This window comes from Triticum aestivum, chromosome 6B (genome assembly GCF_018294505.1).
Source record: "Triticum aestivum cultivar Chinese Spring chromosome 6B, IWGSC CS RefSeq v2.1, whole genome shotgun sequence".
Taxonomy (NCBI): domain Eukaryota; kingdom Viridiplantae; phylum Streptophyta; class Magnoliopsida; order Poales; family Poaceae; genus Triticum; species Triticum aestivum.
Genome location: NC_057810.1, coordinates 718,344,469 through 718,363,236, shown reverse-complemented (window position 1 = coordinate 718,363,236; position 18,768 = coordinate 718,344,469). Strand labels below are relative to the sequence as shown.

The window sequence follows — 18,768 nt, the reverse complement described above, 5'->3', positions numbered from 1 at the left end:
GTCTTAATCTCTTTGGATCGTGGTAGTTAGGATTTTGCAAATGCAATGTACTTCCAATAGTTGCACCTTTTTGCCCGCTGTCTTGTGTTCTGACAGGATAGGCCGAAGGGAAGCAAAGATTTGATAAGCCATACATCGTGGGCACTTCTCAATTCAGAAAACATTAAAGGCCATGATGTTTCTTTTGTTGACTTTATTTTGTCACAATGAATATGGTGGTGTGGGTTGCAAAGCTTCGGTAAGTCGCGCTCATTATCACTTCTCAATCCGGAGCATTCAAATGCCATGATATTATTTGGTTGGCATTTATCGTGTCGCAATGAATATGGTGTTGCGGGTCGCAAAGCTTTGATAACCTGCAAATCATGAACACTTCTCAATCTAGAGCATTCAAAGGCTATGATGTTTCTTTTGTTGGCTTTATCACATTGAAGTGAATGTGATAGTGTGGGTTGCAAATATTCAATGAGCCACACATCATGGCCACTTCTCCAATAACCTTCAAGCCACGATCTTTCTTTATTGGTTTTATTTTCATCGGAATGAATGTGGTGTTGTGTTTGACTCATGAGGAAAACTTCCCAAAATACACGATGAAGGCAAAAACATTTGTGTGTGTGTGTGTGTGTGTAAAATACACAGATACACCACTTGTTTACTGATGCATAATTCCAACACCGAAGCGTTGAAAAAAAATAGAGCCCCATGACCAAGGGTCTCCTCCATGCTTTGCCTTGCGCGACTGGCAGCCAAGAAAATCCCAAGGCACATCACAAGTCACTGAATCCCTTCAAATGAGCGTGAATCTCAAAGTTTTATATTGATGAACAAGAAAGGGTATGACGGAACACAGAGAGACATGGAGACTCCTGGATTTCTCTGTGGTAGAATTGCGAATTGTCCATACATGTATGTAAAGTGAGCTTTGACATTGGACCGCGCCACGAAGAAAGCAAGCATGCCGATGTAGCGTTGGGCCCATATGAAAACTTGGTGTGTTACTAGGGTCCGTCGGGTAGGGCCCATATGAAAATTTGGCGTGTTACTAGGGTCCGTTGGGTAGGGCCCATATGAAAACTTGGCCTGTTACTAGGGTACCGTCTTCTATCGAGGACGTCCGCGCGTGGTCGTAACCTTCGGCCTACCTTTCCGTTACCGCCTGGTCACATATAATCCCTATTTACTAACTGGCCTTAACGGTACCTTTACGACACAGCAAACCGGCGCGCTTGTAGTTTTAGCGCGAAACACACTGCGCAGACCCTGGTCGTCCGACGGTTACCCAGCAAACCGTCTCTCTCGCCTCCGGCGCGAGAGAGGAGGCACGCCGGCAGCGAAACACGCCCCCCTCCGCCACGAGAGGCCGGACCGAGCATTAACCATCAACCACACGCCTAATCCGGGCCGTCGGCAGGGGTGTCGACGGTCAGGATTCGCAGATCAGGGAAGGGTTTCCACCATGCCTGCGCCGTTGGTATTTCAGCAAACCCATTTTCTAGACTCCTAAAATATTCCCCCCCTTTACTGCTGCCAACATAGTACTGCGGCGACCGACCAAAACGTGCCACAAAACCCACACCGCCAGCCAGCCCTCCTCCGCCGGCGGCCTCCGGCGCGGCGACCGGCCTCCGCTCCCACCCCTCCCACCCCACCGCCGCCCGCCGCCCGCCGCCCCTTCCCCGGTCGCCGTGCCCCGTCGGCACAGGCGCGCCTCTCGAGCCCGTCCCCTGCCCCGTGCCCTGGAGGCCCAAACCCTAGCCGGCGCGGCGGGCGGTCGGGGCCGATGGACGACACCCTGGCCAACATACGGAAGAAGCTGAAGCGGCTGAAGAAGGGCAAGGACGAGGATGACGCCGTCGACGCCCCCGCGGTTCCCGACGGCGGCGAGGCCGTCGCCGTCGCCGTCGCCGCCGGGCCGGAAGATCTGCAGGGCGGCGGAGACGTCGAGGACATGGGCGAGGGCGTCGCCGACGAGGGCGGCGACCTGGAGGCCGCCGCGAATGCGGTTCCTGGGGAGGATGACGGCGTGAAAGGCCCCGGCGGCGATCTAGGGTTGGGGGACTCCCTGTCGGTGCTCTTCAGGAAGCCTGGCCGCAAGCCTCGGCAGCAGGCCTCGAAGGATGAGGAGGCAGAGGGCGTGGAGGCTGCCGATTCGCAGGCAGAGGAGGCCCTCAATGGCGGATCTGGTGGCCTGGCTTCGGATGAGACTGCCAAGGGCACCAAGAAGAGGCGGAGGCGGCGCACCAAGGCGGAGATGGAGGAGATGAGGGCTGCCGTCGCCGCAGAGAATTATGCCAAGGCAATGGCAGGTGATGGGTCTCCCAGGAGGTCAAAGGCGAAGCCAAAGGCTGCATATTCTGATAGGCGCTCTAGGGCTGCCGCCCGTCGAGCCGTTGGAGAATCGCCCGTTGGAGAATTGCCTATTGGAGAATTGGCGGCACCCGGGCCTCCCCCTGATTTGGAAAGGAAGCCCGATGAGAAAGAAGAGGCTGTGGATAAAGAAGAGGCTGCGGATGATGGTTTATCGCTGGGAGAGACGCTTCTTCAAGACATGGAAACCAGTAGAATTGTGGAGGATGGATCTAGAAACTCTTCTGATGGGGCAAGCCATTGTGTCGAAGTTCCAGCAAGGGCTGATAACTGCATTGCCTTAAATCCTTGTTCAGGAGGAGAACCTGCTGAAAAAGCATCTCACAGTGCAGCAAATGCATCCGCTGATGGTGTTTCTGATGCACAGACATGCTCCGAAACCTTAGCAGAGGATATAAATGCTGATGCAGGTTTTTCTCAAGATAAGCCACCTGCACCAACCATCAAAAGGAAACCTGGTCGAAAACCAAAAGAAGCGCCCAAGAAACCTGTTAGAAGGAAGGAGTTGCCTTCGGTTAGTGCTGATGCTAAACCAGTTGAGATAGCAGAAAGTGATGCGTCGTCGAAGCAGCGGCGGCGCAAAAATAAATTTCTCTTGGCAAGGTCTACAACTGTGCAGTCTAATTCCTCGCTGGACAATAAAGCAGGTAGTACAGGCGACGTTAAATATGGCAATATCAAACCAAATGCAGCTGTGCCAACAGAAGAAAGCTTAGATCAGCCAGCTGCTTATGGGGTTCGTGGGTCACGTGCCGCCAAGGATTCACGTGCCTCTCATAACATGGCAGCATCTGCTAAAGAAATCGATATCACTGACGTGGCAGCACCATCCAATTTTGAGGACATGGAGAATACATCAAAGGTGAAACGCCTAGCACGGAATACTAGGAAACGTAAACATGGTGACATGGCATACGAGGGAGATGATGATTGGGAAACTCTGATGCATGAGCAGGGGCTGTTCTCAAACCCCTCAGCAGGTTTTGCAGATCAATCTGTCAAACCAAAAGATAAAATTAAAGCGTTGGAAGTTCTTGAGAACCGAGGTGTTGCTGCTGTAAGTGCTGGCCTAATGGCGGAGGCTGTTTCTCCAATGGAAAAGATAAAATTCAAGGATGTCCTGAAGCGGAAGGGTGGCCTTAAGGACTACCTGGAGTGCAGGTACTTTTGATTATTTTTGTCCTCTAATGTTTGCTACATGCCCTAGTTTCTTTTCGTGACAATAAATTGACTGCATCATGCTTTATGCGATTTACCCTGCATCATGTTACTGACTATTTCTGTATTCAATTCAGGAACATGATCCTAAGTTTCTGGAACAAGGATGTTAAACATCTATTGGATCTTGCCGATTGTGGTCTTTCTAATGCTCCCATGGAAGATGATTCACCACGTCAAACACTTATACGTGACGTGTACTGTTTCTTAGATCAGAATGTAAGTTGCATTGCCTCCTTCGTGACATCTGTGTTATTACTTACGTAGATATGCTTAATTTCGATTCAGTACAGTAGTGAGCTATTGGTGGGCATTAGTTGCAGTTATGATACCTTCTTGAAGACCTGCTGGATACGCTTTTGAAATATGTGAAGATTTTATTCTTTCCTTTCACCAGTTTCTAGATCTCCGTACTAGTAACCTTTTTTTCCTTGTTGCAGATTGTCATTTTTAGCTATTATATGTGCTATATGGTAGATTCCAAATTCATCTAAATGCTAATACTTGATATTTCATTAATTCATAGGGTTACATAAATGCTGGAATCGCATCAGCCAAGGCGACAAAGGCTCATGAAACTCTTTGTTCTGAGGTTGTGGAAGTAGCCAAGTTAAATGAATTACCTAAAATGGATACAGTCATGGTTGAAGGTGACATTGTTGCGGCATCTCTCCAGAATAAAGATCATGATTATGGTGCTTTGGGACCTTTGACAGAAGAATCGAAGGAAAATAATGTCCCTGACGCTCACTGCGATGCCCAAGAATTGATACCTCACTTACAGTCCAAAGAACAGGCATTTGAAGAAAAGAATCTAGATGTATCAACTGAAGGCGGAGATGCATTACTACCACCGATCAATATTACTTCAGTTGGAAACACTGAAGGCCCCAGCCTTGATAAACCAGAAGCAGCTGTTATCAAACATCCTAGAAACAACTGTGAGGTAAATCATAAAGTTGAATCTGGAGGGCATGGCAAAAAGATAATCATTGTGGGAGCTGGTCCGGCCGGTTTAACTGCAGCACGCCATTTGCAGCGTCAAGGTTTTGCTGTCACTGTTCTTGAAGCGCGTGATAGGATTGGTGGTCGTGTTTATACAGATCGTACATCGCTTTCAGTTCCTGTGGATTTGGGTGCTAGCATTATTACAGGTGTGGAAGCTGATATAGCAACTGAACGAAGGGCTGATCCATCCTCTTTGATTTGTTCTCAGCTTGGTCTTGAACTGACTGTACTGAAAAGTGCTTGCCCTCTCTATGATGTAGTAACTGGCAACAAGGTTCCCGATGAATTGGATGATGAGTTGGAATCTGAATACAACGGCCTTCTTGATGAAATGGAACAACTTTTTGAACAAAATGGTGAAAGTGCACTGGGTTTATCCCTTGAGGATGGGTTGGAATACACTCTTAGGAAGAAACGTGCAGCCCATGCTATTTCTTCTGTGGGACACGATGATCAGTTAATAAGTATGAACAGTAGAGGAGGTGCAGACATTTCCAAAAATGCTTCAACAGAAAAGGAGATGGCTCATTGTGGGGAGGATGGTAAGATAGATGTTCTCAGCCCTCTTGAAAGAAGAGTTATGAACTGGCACTTTGCACATTTAGAGTATGGTTGTGCTGCAATGCTCAAATCTGTCTCTCTTCCATACTGGAACCAAGATGATGTGTATGGAGGGTTTGGAGGACCTCATTGCATGATTAAAGGTGGTTATGGCGCTGTTCTTCAGAGCCTTGCAGAAGGACTTGATGTTCAGTTAAATCATGTTGTAACTGAAGTAACGTACAGGTCTGATGAGTCAGATGCTAGTGGCATTAGTGGGAAAACTGTTAAAGTTTCCACTTCGAATGGAGCTGAATTTGAGGGAGATTCTGTGTTGATCACTGTTCCTCTTGGATGCTTGAAAGCACACACAATCAAATTTTCTCCTTCCTTGCCGGACTGGAAAACATCTTCCATTGACAGGCTTGGATTTGGTGTTCTAAATAAAATAGTATTGGAGTTTTCTGAGGTCTTTTGGGATGAAAATGTGGATTATTTTGGTGCAACTGCGGAACAAACAGATTTAAGGGGACAATGCTTTATGTTTTGGAATCTCAAGAAGACAGTCGGCGCACCAGTTATAATAGCTCTACTTGTTGGGAAGGCTGCTATAGATGGACAGGGTATCAGTTCTGATGCTCATGTTAGCCATGCTATGGTGGTTCTCCGCAAGCTCTTTACGGATGCTGCTGTACCAGATCCAGTGGCGTCAGTTGTCACAAACTGGGGCCTTGATCCTTTTAGTAGAGGTGCTTACTCTTATGTTGCAGTAGGAGCATCAGGGCAAGATTATGACATCATAGGACGGCCAGTTGCAAACTGTTTATTTTTTGCTGGGGAAGCAACATGCAAAGAGCACCCAGATACTGTTGGTGGTGCAATTTTAAGTGGTCTTCGAGAAGCAGTTCGGATTATTGACTTGGTACACAGTGGTAAGGATTATGTGGCTGAGGTGGAAGCTCTACAAACATACCAAGTGCAGTCAGATAGGGAAAGAAATGAAGTCAGAGACATGTCAAATAGACTTGAAGCACGTGAACTGTCAACTGCTCTATGCAAAAACTCATCTGATGCATCATATGCAGTAGCTAGCAAGGAATCTGTACTGCAAGAAATGTTTTTCAGTGCGAACACTACACCAGGGCGCCTACATTTGGCCAAGGAGCTACTGAAACTCCTTCCAGATGCTCTTAAATCATTCGCTGGCTCTAAAGAAGGGTTAACTAAACTGAACTCTTGGATACTTGTAAGTTGATTCTCTAGTAAACTTATTATTTACGCAGCAGGATTAACCTAGCTTCTCTTACATTCAACTCTTTGGCTCATGCATTTAATTTCTGGCAGGATTCACTGGGAAAAAATGCAACTCAACTGTTGCGGCATTGTGTACGCTTGCTTTTGCTTGTTTCGACCGATCTGGTAGCTGTTCGCTTGTCTGGTATGCATCACTCCAATCCCTTTACTACTCCCTCCATAAACTAATATAAGAGCGTTTAGATCACTAATTTAGTGATCTAAATGCTCTTATATTAGTTTACAGAGGGAGTATTTTTAGATAATTCCTGTTCCTGTGTGTGGTCCCTTTCTCGTTGCTCCGATGCTAGGGTGGGATGCTCAAGGTGTGCCTGTTTTGATGAGGGGGATTTGTTACTTAATAGCTTCTGTTTAGGCAATGAGAATAGAGCTTATTAAAAAGAAAAATAGGAAGCAAATGTTCGCACCAATGAGAATAGAGCTTATTTATGCAATGTCAGACTAGAGCTGATCACATGCCTCATTCTCTTCAATCTGAACTTTGTACAGGAATTGGGAGGACTGTAAAGGAAAAGGTCTGTGTGCATACTAGTCGAGATATTCGTGCCATAGCTCGCCAGTTGGTCAGTATGTGGATAGAAGTTTTCCGTAAAGAAAAGGCTAGCAACGGTGCTCTCAAAATGCTGCGCCGATTGCCATCAGTTGAATCGAGCAAGACAAAGAGCAAGGATCTACATTCAGGAATGCGTACTTCGCATGTGACAAATGAAGCAGGTGTACAGCGTGTAAGATCTGCTGGGAGCCATTCACCTCACAGAACTGGCAAGAAGCCTGACAAGGTTGTGAAATTATCTACTATAATGGCTACAAAGTCTGATGGCAGCTCGCTTCGTTCCCAGAAGCAACACCATGATCCAGAACCCAAAACGGATCAAGGCATGGTTATGTCTGAGGAAGAAGCTGCTGTATTTGCTGCTGCGGAGGCTGCTCGAGTTGCTGCCGTAGCAGCTGCACAGGTTCGTCAGTAACACTTTCTTTGTTCAGTTTCTGAATGTTGAACTTTTAAATAAAATCAGACAAAAGTTTAATTGATGAAGATATGTATGTTGGTCATTTATAAAAATTTGAGGTTGTCAGCAGTTGTACATATATAGTTTGAAAGAGAATTCAGAGTGCCATATGCAGAAATTCTACTTTCTGATGGTGGGTCCAGAATAAACAAACCTTTTTCTGTCTAATATAATGAAATGTGCATTTTCAACTACATCAATACAAATATAAATTGAATATCGTCTGATATCTTATTGGCTTGTTGGTTGTTGGTGTACATGTTGTTCAGACTTTTCATTTCTGTGCAGGCATATGCATCCGCAGAGGCAGTGATAAGTAAGCCTCGGGAACTCCCAAAGATCCCATCATTTGGAGATTTTGCAAGGCGTGATCACCATTTGGACGAATCTGATACAAGAAAGAAAATGACAAGTGACAAGCATGGGAGACTTGAATGCATATCAGAGATTGATTCCAGGAATGGCAAAACTAAGAACTCATCAGCTGAGCACGCCAATTGTCCTGATGTTGACAGCTCGAAAATGACTGTTGATAACTGTACCCAGAGGAGCTATTCAAACGAGAAAGCCTGCCTAATTAATATTAAGGACAATTCTGCAGAGAGTGGAGCTGTAGAAAGTCGGTTTACTAGGGCATGGGTTGATACTGATGCAGTCTCCATTGATGGTGTCAAACATCCTCTAGCCATTGAGAGGTGGCAAGCACAAGCAATGGAAGCAGATAAAGAATTCTACAGTCGGATACACATACCCATGGAAGAAGATTCAGGTAGCCAAAAGCAGGCATGCAAAAGTTCTGCCTCGCAGGTTGCAGAAAGCAAACCTGCATCAGAAGGACAATCCCGAGGTGTAGAACATATAAAACAGGGGCTTATAGCTTTCATTAGCACACTACTGATGCCACTGTACAAAAGTAAAAAGATCGACAGGGAGGCATACAAGACAATGATGCGGAAAGCTGTCACAAAGGTATTGTACACACCCTTTCTGAACTAGTCCCTCCATTCCTAAATATAAGTCCTTTTAGAGATTCCACTATAAACACTACATTCGGATGTATATAGACTCCTTTTAGAGTATGGGTTCACCCATTTTGCTCCGGATGTAGTCTATAGTGGAATCTCTAAAAGGACTTATATTTAGGAACAGAGGGAGTAGTATGGTATTTGAAATATCAACTTGAATAATTACCTCATATTTTTGGTTATAATGTTAGGGGTGTTGAACTGTAGATACATACATTAGAATGTTTGTTTTCTTTGTAATACCATCTCCATCTGTGTTGCTCTATTTTGTCAGTCTTATTTTCATTAGCCTTTTTCTGCTTGTTCAGACTTGCTGCATAGTGCATTAGGTCATGTAGTGTAAGTAGTAATAGCACTGACCGGTATATGTTTGTTCTGGTCTCAACAGATCATTGATGCATGCACCGAAGGAGAGAAGCTGATGACTGCCAATGAATTTCTTGATTTTAGAAGGAAAACTAAGGTGCGTGCAAGATTAATTCGTAGCAAGTTTTTTCAGACTCTACCTTACTGGCATTTTAGGGCTTTCTATCAATCAAATTAAATGACAGATTAGGATTCTGTTCCTTCATCGTAGTATTTTCTGTATAATATAGAGTATTTGTTTATTTTAAATGCAGAAAACTTGCTGTGGCTTCTTTATAAGTTTTAACCCTTGGTGTGTTTCAAATAATGCAGATTCAAACATTTGTGGATAAGCTGGTCGAGAGGCATTGGCATGTGGCTCCAGCCCCCAAATCATAGCATGTACATATCTAGGAAGCTGTTACATGTGGAGAAGCAAATGTCACCTTGCAGACTATGCTGTCACTCAGCAGGCATTGGCTCCATGGGACCTAAAAGAAGCAGACATTGTTGATATCACCTCCATCATCATCATCATCATCGTTCATAGATTGGCACATTCATCCTTGTATTGAAGTTGATATCACCTCCATCATCATCATCATCATCGTTGCAATGGCTTCCTAGACCTCTGTGCACTCAGACAAACATGGCTGCGTATGCAGTGAACTTGTGTGATGAGTTGAAACTCCATGGCTTGTACCGAAGTGGCATATGAAGATCTGGGATGAATTCAAGCATTCTGCATGGTCTCAACATGCAAGGGTGGCTCGAATGTATCCCTGGACAGTAGTTTTAGGTCAGCGTAGCAGAACCCATGTTGTTGTTTGTTCAGAGAAAACTGACACCAGACTAGACCCCATCTTTTCTCCCTTTGTTGTACAGACCATAGCTCCATATCCTGTTCCTAGCAATCACCTAACTCATAGTCGGTCGTGTTAAAGTCGTCGCAGTTTGGCGGAGATGGTTGGCATCTGCAGGTTGTGCCCTCTGTATATCCCCCAGCTGCTTATACTGGTCACCATTTATGACTTTAAAGTGCCAGAAGGTGCCAAAAGAAGTTATGATTTTCCTCCAAACGGATTTTGTTTTTTCCTCCCTAATGTTGTGCTGTTTCCCATCTGGTTCTTGCTGAGTTTTGTCTGTATTTTTACTGCCAGATATGTTTTTTGTTTTGCCATTATTATGCTTTTGCCTTCTTTCCGTTGCGCTTTTTCCAAGAGGAGTTTGTTTCTTTCTGCCCTATATGTATGCGCGTTGTGTTTCCCAGCTGGATCTTGTTTTCTGTGTTTCCGCGTCATGGGAGAGTGGAATCATGTTTGAACATGGTTTTTCTTTCCCAGAGTGCAGCAGCAGCATGTTTCTTACTTTGTGATATTGTCTTATTTTCTCCTGAGGATGTTTGCTGTGGTAATCAGCATGCCTTTGTTTTCCATGTCATGCTTGAGTCTATCTAGTGCGTAATTATCAATCATTTTCTGTTCACGTTTTTGTCTATGTAATGCTTACTCATTGATAATTCTTTCGTGCAATAGCTTCATTGACAATACCCCTGCAGGATAATACTTTGGAACCGGCGACCTCTGGTCTCGGTGTTATTGCACGAAACCTGTGCTGCTCCCTGGCTGTAGCAGGGGTGTCGAGTTAAGAGATGGCTTCACCTCGTTGGTCTATCTTTTTAGTGTTGTTTCGCAGCTTTGAGTTTTCTCTGTATTCTCACGTCATGGCAGAGTTGGTATCATGCTCAGATATGTTTTTTTCCGTCCCATTATTATGTTTTTGCCTATTTCCATGCTTCAGTTACTTCCATGTCATTCCTGCCTTTTGTATATTTACACGTGTCACTTATTTCCATGTCATACTTGCCTTTTTGTACATGTAATTAATGCTTTAATTATCTCTTGTCTCGGTGTCATTGCATGAAACCTGTGCTGCTTGCTCCCTGGCCACAGCTGGGGCGTTGAGTTAAGATAAATGGCTTTACCTCGTTGGCCTATCTTTTTGCGTTGTTCACAGCTTTGATTTTTCTCTGTATTTTCACGTCATGGCAGAGTGGGTATTCATGTTCAGCTATGTTTTACTTTACTTTTCTTTTCTCTTCTTTCTATTGTTATGTTTTTGTGTATTTCCATGCTTCAGTTACTTCCATGTCATACCTGCCTTTTTTGTCCATATCCATGCGGCACCTATTTTTACATGTCATGCTTGCCTTTTGTATATATACATCTAATTAATGCTTTTAATTATCTACCATTCTTTCCTGCATAACTTTACTCCTACTCTGGCAATGCCTATGCAGGACAATATATTTTGCTGGTTCCAGCGCGCCATCACATGAAACTTGGTGCTGCTGCTTCCTGGCTGCCTGTAGCACGGGCATGCAGCAATAAGAGATAGCTTCACTTTGCTGGCCTATTTTTGTGTCCCCTCCGATGGAGATGCCAGATCATCAAGGTACACACATCCCTGTTACTCCCTCCGTGCCTAAATATAAGTCTGTAGAGATTTCATGATGGACCACATACGGATGTATATAGATGCATTTTAGAGTGTAGATTCACTCATTTTGCTCCGTATGTAGTCTATAGTGGAATCTCCGCACGTAATATCGAGTACAAAGCCCACTTTCCGATTTCGAATTACTCTGAAGTGATCTTACCCAAGCATGTGTGGCTGCCTGCTTGTATTTCCTTGGTGTCTACAAGATCGCTGATATCGATATCTGGATGTCACTGCTTCTTTCAGGAATTCAGGTGATAGTACGCTGTCTTCTGCTGTGATGATCCATATCCATATCAGGACGGTTCCAGGCCGGCGGTAATGTCGAGCACTCTGGCCTCTTAACCTGAGCCCTTGTATCATTAGCAGCTGACATATGTGGGCCTAGAACAGAGCAGTATCCTCACAGAGCGTGTGTGCCATGGCAGAAAACCCCGCCCCAAGACCTTGGATGAACGATCCGGCTGGATGAGCCGCTGGATGCTGGGACGGACGGAGGCGATGGAGCTGGGCATAGCGTTGTCCATGGCAGGAGGAGCCTACCTGGAGCACACGCCCTGCCTTGGTGGAAATGTAAATGAGGCCTCGGATCCCTCCGTAAAGAAATATAAGAGCGTTTAGATCACTAAAGTAGTGATTCGAATTTCTGTACGCATCTTCTTGTTGGTGCCTTTAAGTTTTACCCGCATGTAAACCGGACTTTTATGGGAAAAATTACCGAGTTTTGCGGTATGTTTGAAAAAAAATAGGGTGCTTGTTTAGCCCTGAAGAGATTGCTCTTTGTTGTGGTAAAAGAACTGCACGAACAGAAAAGGACATGATTTTACGTTTAACCAGTTTTGTGCTGCTGTAGCCACAAGTACACAACTTCTTTTTTGAGGGGCACAAATACATATTTTGAGTATGTATTTATTTTTAAATACGCAAATATGTAACTGGAAATATGGCAGATTTTCATTTTAGATAATGATACGATAGAAATAATGTTGTACAAATGTTGACGGCCTCTGTCGCAAACAAGCCCACCACCATGGCACCGTACATTGTGGGTCTATCCCAAGTACAAGACCTGTATAAGGTCTGCCTTTGTCTAAAAAAAAAAGGTCTGCCTTGCCTCGCATATTTCTTTTTCTTTGATGGTTTACATATCTCACATAGAGTTGCCCCTCAATTTTTTTTAAAATCTCACATAGAGTTAAGCTACTGGGTTCTTGTAATTTGGAAGCCACATAGGTGGAGCCAAATATGGCAATTAGTTTGGATTGCTTACCAGATGTGTAACGTGGTGCTAAATACACGATTGTTTAGCATATGGTATATCTCGCCGTACAAGTTTAGCAGGGCATCTCTCGCCGCACCTCGGAAAATTCAGGCCCTGAATTAAAATCAAATTTCAGTCTCGTGTGTAGAAAAGAAAAGTATTTTTGTTTTCAAACCAGCGAGTATGGTGATACACCATTAATCTATTTTCTGCTCTAACGTATGCTCATAATTTGAGTGATTTTATCTTGTAATTCCGAGCGAAGAGAGTTTCTGAATACTACCCACACACAAAAAGAATTTTCGAATATGGGTTCACTACATAAAAAATCCAATCTTCCTGGAATGTGCAACAACTCTCAAGCTCGATTAGTTTGTAGGCGGGAGACTATGAGGTTCTGTTTTTTTTTTCGTGCCATTACACAGGTTGCACTTGCCCATATACGGACCTTTCTGAAGATACTTCAAATTCATATTTGTAGTAATAAAGAGGCCTTCCTTACAAAAAAATTTAGTAAAGGGGGCACATGCCCTCCCTCTCGCCCTGTGCTAAATATTTAAAATCTAATAACAGTTTGAACATAGGTTTTCATCAACTATGTAATGTAACATTGTTCTTGGCTTCTCCTGCAGATGTGTGGTCCGTGGCCTTGCTCCGGGAGGTGTGTGTCGTGCCGGGCCTCCCTGTGGCGTACAACAGCGAGCGGCTTGAGATCCTGGACGATGAGTGACACGTGCTCAGCTCATATATATTTTTCCCTGTGTGAAGTGAAGTTGCACCTAGCCATATACATGCCTTTATCACGATACTTCAGATTCAGATTTGTAGTAACAAAGGGGGCATGTTTCGTGTTGAAGAGATGATAATTTTTTGGGATAAAAATAAAAGCTGCGCAAACAGAAAATACATGATTATTATATGTTTAACACGTGCTGATGTATCCACAAATACGCAACTACTTATTTTTGGATACGCAAATATGCAACTGAAAATGAAAAGATACAATGAAAACCGTGCACCATGGGCCGATCCGAAGTATAAGTGAAGGAGATATGCCCTAGAGGCAATAATAAAGTTATTATTTATTTCCTTAATTCATGATAAATGTTTATTATTCATGCCAGAATTGTATTAATAGGAAACTTAGTACATGTGTGAATACATAGACAAAACATATAGTCCCTACTCCCTAGTATGCCTCTACTTGACTAGCTCGTTAATCAAAGATGGTTATGTTTCCTAACCATAGACATGTGTTGTCATTTGATGAACGGGATCACATCATTAGGAGAATGATGCGATGGACATGACCCATCCGTTAGCTTAGCATTATGATCGTTTCAGTTTCATTGCTACTGCTTTCTTCATGACTTATACAAGTTCCTTAAACTATGAGATTATGCAACTCCCGAATACCGGAGGAACACTTTGTGTTCTACCAAACATCACATCATAAAAGGGTGATTATAAAAGGTGCTCTACAGGTGTCTCCGGAGGTGTTTGTTGGGTTAGCATATATCGAGATTATGATTTATCACTCCGTGTTTCGGAGAGGTATCTCTGGGCCCTCTCGGTAATACTGATCACTATAAGCCTTGCAAGCATTGTGACTAATGAGTTAGTTGCGGGATGAAGTATTACGGAACGAGTAAAGAGACTTGCCGGTAACGAGATTGAACTAAGTATGATGATACCGACGATCGAATCTCGGGCAAGTAACATACCGATGACAAAGGGAACAACGTATGTTGTTACGCGGTTTGACCGATAAAGATCCTCGTGACCGGAGACGTGTCTCGGTCATGTCTACATAGTTCACGAACCCATAGGGTCCGCACGCTTAACATTCGATGATGATTGGTATTATAAGGGTCTCGAAATGGTCGAGACATAAATATTGATATATTGGACGGCTATATTCAAACATCGGAAGTGTTCCGGATAAGTTTCGGATAAAACCGGAGTACCGGAGGGTTACCGGAACCCCCCAGGGGCTTAATGGGCCTACATGGGCTTTAGTGAAAGAGAGAGGAGGTAGCCAAGAGGTGGGGCGCGCCCCCCAAGCCCAATGCAAATTGGGAAGGGGGCCGGCCCCCCTTTCCTTGTTCTTCTCTTCCCCTTCCTTCCCCTCCTAGTTGGACTAGGAAAGGGGGGAAACCTACTCCTAGTAGGAGTAGGAATCCTTCCCTTGGGGGCGCATCATGAGGCCGGCCGGCCCCCTCCTCCCCTTATTTATATACGGGGGAGGGGGGCATCCCATGAACACACAAGTTGATCAAGTTGATCTTTTAGCCGTGTGCGGTGCCCCCTCCACAGATTTCCACCTCGGTCATATTGGCGTAGTGCTTAGGCGAAGCCCTGCGCTGGTAACTTCATCATCACCGTCACCATGCCGTTGTGCTGACGGAACTCTCCCTCGGCCTCAACTAGATCTAGAGTTCGAGGGACGTCACTGAGTTGAACGTGTGCAGATCGCGGAGGTGTTGTGCGTTCGGTACTTGATCGGTTGGATCGCGAAGACGTTCGACTACATCAACCGCGTTACATAACGCTTCCTATTTCGGTCTATGAGGGTACGTGGACACACTATCCCCCCCGTTGCTATGCATCACCTAGATAGATCTTGCGTGATCGTAGGATTTTTTTTAAATTACTACGTTTCCCAACAGTGGCATCCGAGCCAGGTCTATGTGTAAATGTTATATGCACGAGTAGAACACAAAGAGTTGTGGGTGATAATAGTCATACTGCTTACCAGCATGTCATACTTTGATTCGGCGGTATTGTTGGATGAAGTGGCCCGGACCGACATTACATGACCGTGTTCATGAGACTGGTTCTACCGACGTTCTTATGCACAAAGGTGGCTGGCAGGTGTCTATTTCTCCAACTTTAGTTGAATCAAGTGTGGCTACACCCGGTCCTTGTTGAAGGTTAAAACTGCACACTTGATGAAAAATTGTTGTGGTTTTGATGCGTAGGTAAGAACGGTTCTTGCTAGAAGCCCGTAGCAGCCACGTAAAACTTGCAACAACAAAGTAGAGGACATCAAACTTGTTTTTGCAGGGCTTGTTGTGATGTGATACGGTCAAGGCATGATATGATATAAATTGTTGTATGAGATGATCATGTTTTGTAACAAAGTTATCGGTAAGTGGCAGGAGCCATATGGTTGTCGCTTTATTGTATGCAATGCAATCGCCATGTAATTGTTTTACTTTATCACTAAGCAGTAGCGATAGTCGTAGTAACAATAGTTGGCGAGACGACAACGATGCTACGATGGAGATCAAGGTGTCATGCCGGTGACGATGGAGATCATGACGATGCTTCGATGATGGAGATCATGATCACAAGATAATGATGGCCATATCATGTCACATATTTTGATTGCATGTGATGTTTATCTTTTATACATCTTATTTTGCTTAGTACGACGGTAGCATTATAAGATGACCCCTTACTAAATTTCAAGGTACAAGTGTTCTCCCTGAGTATGCACCGTTGCTACAGTTCGTCGTGCCAAGACACCATGTGATGATCGGGTGTGATAAGCTCTACATTCACATACAACGGGTGCAAGCCAGTTTTGCACACGCAGAATACTCGGTTTAAACTTGACGAGCCTAGCATATGCAGATATGGCCTCGAAACACTGAGGCCGAAAGGTCGAGCGTGAATCATATAGTAGATATGATCAACATAGTGATGTTCACCATTGAAAATTACTCCATCTCACGTGATGATTGGACATGGCTTAGTTTATTTGGATCACGTGATCACTTAGATGATTAAAGGGATGTCTATCTAAGTGGGAGTTCTTAAGTAATATGATTAATTGAACTTTAATTTATCATGAACTTAGTACCTGATAGTATTTTGCATGTCTATGTTGTTGTAGATCAATGGCCCGTGCTACCGTTCCTTTGAATTTTAATGCGTTCCTAGAGAAAGCTAAGTTGAAAGATGATGGCAGCAACTACACAGACTGGGTCCGTAACTTTAGGATTATCCTCATTGATGAATAGAAGAATTACGTCCTGGAAGCACTGCTAGGTGTACCACCCGCGCCCGCAACTGCAGACATTGTGAATGCTTGGCAGAGGCGTGTTGATGACTACTCGATAGTTCAGTGTGCCATGCTTTACGTCTTAGAATCAGGACTTCAAAGACGTTTTGAATGTCACGGAGCATATGAAATGTTCCAAGAGTTGAAGTTAATATTTCAAGCAAATGCCCGAGTTGAGAGATATGAAGTCTCCAACAAGTTCTAGAGATTCAAAATGGAGGAGAATAGTTCTATCAGTGAACACATACTCAGAATGTCTGGGTACCATAACCACTTGACTCAGCTGGGAGTTGATCTTCCAGTTGATAGTGTCATTGACAAAGTTCTTCAATCACCGCCACCAAGCTATAAAGGCTTCGTGATAAACTATAATATGCAAGGGATGAACAAGACTATTCCCGAGCTCTTCGCGATGCTAAAGGCTGCGGAGGTAGAAATAAAAAAGGAGCATCAAGTGTGGATGGTCAATAAGACCACTAGTTTCAAGAAAAAAGGCAAAGGAAAGAAGGGGAACTTCAAGAAGAACGACAAAAAGGTTGCTGCTCAAGAGAAGAAACCCAAGTCTGGACCTAACCCTGAAACTGAGTGCTTCTACTGCAAAGGGACTGGTCACTGGAAGCGGAATGCCCCAAGTATTTGGCGGATAAGAAGGATGGCAAAGTGAAAGGTATATTTGATATACATGTTATTGATGTGTACCTTACTAATGCTCGCAGTAGCGCCAGGGTATTTGATACTGGTTCAGTTGCTCATATTTACAACTCGAAACAGGGGCTACGGATTAAGCGAAGATTGGCTAAGGACGAGGTGATGATGCGCATGGGAAATGTCTCCAAGATCGATGTGATCGCCGTCGGCACGCTACCGCTACGTCTTGAGCTTGCGTTGGTTTTCCTCGAAGAGGAGAGGGTGATGCAGCAATAGTAGCGTAAGTATTTCCCTCAGTTTTTGAGAACCAAGATATCAATCCAGTAGGAGGCTCCACAACAAGTCCCATGAACCTACACAAACAAATAAAGAACTCGCGACCAACGCGACAAAGGGGTTGTCAATCCCTTCACGGCTACTTGCGAAAGTGAGATCTGATAGAGATAGTATGATAAGATAAATATTTTTTTGGTATTTTATAATATAGATGCAGAAAATAAAGATGCAAATAAAAGTAGATTGGAAGCAAATATCATAAGAGATAGACCCGGGGGCCATAGGTTTCACTAGAGGCTTCTCTCGAGAGCATAAGTATTACGGTGGGTGAACAAATTACTGTCGAGCAATTGATAGAAAAGCGAATAATTATGACGTTATCTAGGCATGATCATGTATATAGGCATCACGTCCATAACAAGTAGACCGACTCCTGCCTGCATCTACTACTATTACTCCACACATCGACCGCTATCCAGCATGCATCTAGAGTATTAAGTTCATAAGAACAGAGTAACTCATTAAGCAAGATGACATGATGTAGAGGGATAAACTCAAGCAATATGATATAAACCCCATCTTGTTATCCTCGATGGCAACAATACAATACGTGCCTTGCAACCCTTTCTGTCACTGGGTAAGGACACCGCAAGATTGAACGCAAAGCTAAGCACTTCTCCCATGGCAAGAAAGATCAATCTAGTAGGCCAAACCAAACTGATAATTCAAAGAGACTTGCAAAGATAACTCAATCATACATAAAAGAATTCAGAGAAGATTCAAATATTATTCATAGATAAACTTGATCATAAACCCACAATTCATCGGATCTCGACAAACATACCGCAAAAAGAGTTTACATCAAATAGATCTCCACAAGAGAGGGGGAGAACATTGTATTGAGATCCAAAAAGAGAGAAGAAGCCATCTAGCTAATAACTATGGACCCGTAGGTCTGTGGTAAACTACTCACAACTCATCGGAGAGGCAAGGATGTTGATGTAGAAGCCCTCCATGGTCGATTCCCCCTCCGGCAGAGTGCCGACGAAGGCTCCAAGATGAGATCTCGCGGATACAGAAGGTTACGGTGGTGGAAATTGTGTTTCCTCTTGCCCCTGGATGTTTTCGGGGTACGTAGGCTTATATAGGAGGAAGAAGTACGTTGGTGGACGCTCGAGGGGCCCA

General features: G+C 44.1%; 1 protein-coding gene across 4 annotated transcripts; it reads left to right on the top strand.

The window, feature by feature from the left end:
* The first annotated feature begins 1,549 nt into the window (after nt 1-1,549).
* Nucleotides 1,550-12,181, top strand: LOC123139984 (lysine-specific histone demethylase 1 homolog 3). 4 transcript variants are annotated; one of them, XR_006469714.1, is made up of 12 exons: nt 1,550-3,531; nt 3,666-3,807; nt 4,115-6,382; nt 6,481-6,574; nt 6,940-7,406; nt 7,749-8,429; nt 8,874-8,948; nt 9,164-9,810; nt 10,389-10,473; nt 11,130-11,284; nt 11,576-11,647; nt 11,758-12,181. XR_006469714.1 is itself a non-coding variant. In XM_044559712.1 (8 exons), the coding sequence occupies exons 1-8, from the start codon at nt 1,784-1,786 to the stop codon at nt 9,227-9,229; spliced, it is 5,541 nt and encodes a 1,846-aa protein (XP_044415647.1). In that variant the 5' UTR covers nt 1,550-1,783; the 3' UTR covers nt 9,230-9,950. The 4 variants fall into 4 exon arrangements, 1 of the variants encoding a protein (XP_044415647.1); XR_006469715.1 differs by lacking the exon at nt 10,389-10,473; XR_006469713.1 differs by having other exon boundaries at nt 10,389-11,284.
* The last annotated feature ends 6,587 nt before the right edge of the window (nt 12,182-18,768 follow it).

Coding starts and splice junctions, on each gene's coding strand:
- LOC123139984 (XM_044559712.1), top strand. CDS start 1,784: ATGGACGACACCCTGGCCAACATACGGAAGAAGCTGAAGCGGCTGAAG. Junction 7,407..7,748: donor CTGCCGTAGCAGCTGCACAG/GTTCGTCAGTAA, acceptor ATTTCTGTGCAG/GCATATGCATCCGCAGAGGC. Junction 8,949..9,163: donor ATTTTAGAAGGAAAACTAAG/GTGCGTGCAAGA, acceptor CAAATAATGCAG/ATTCAAACATTTGTGGATAA.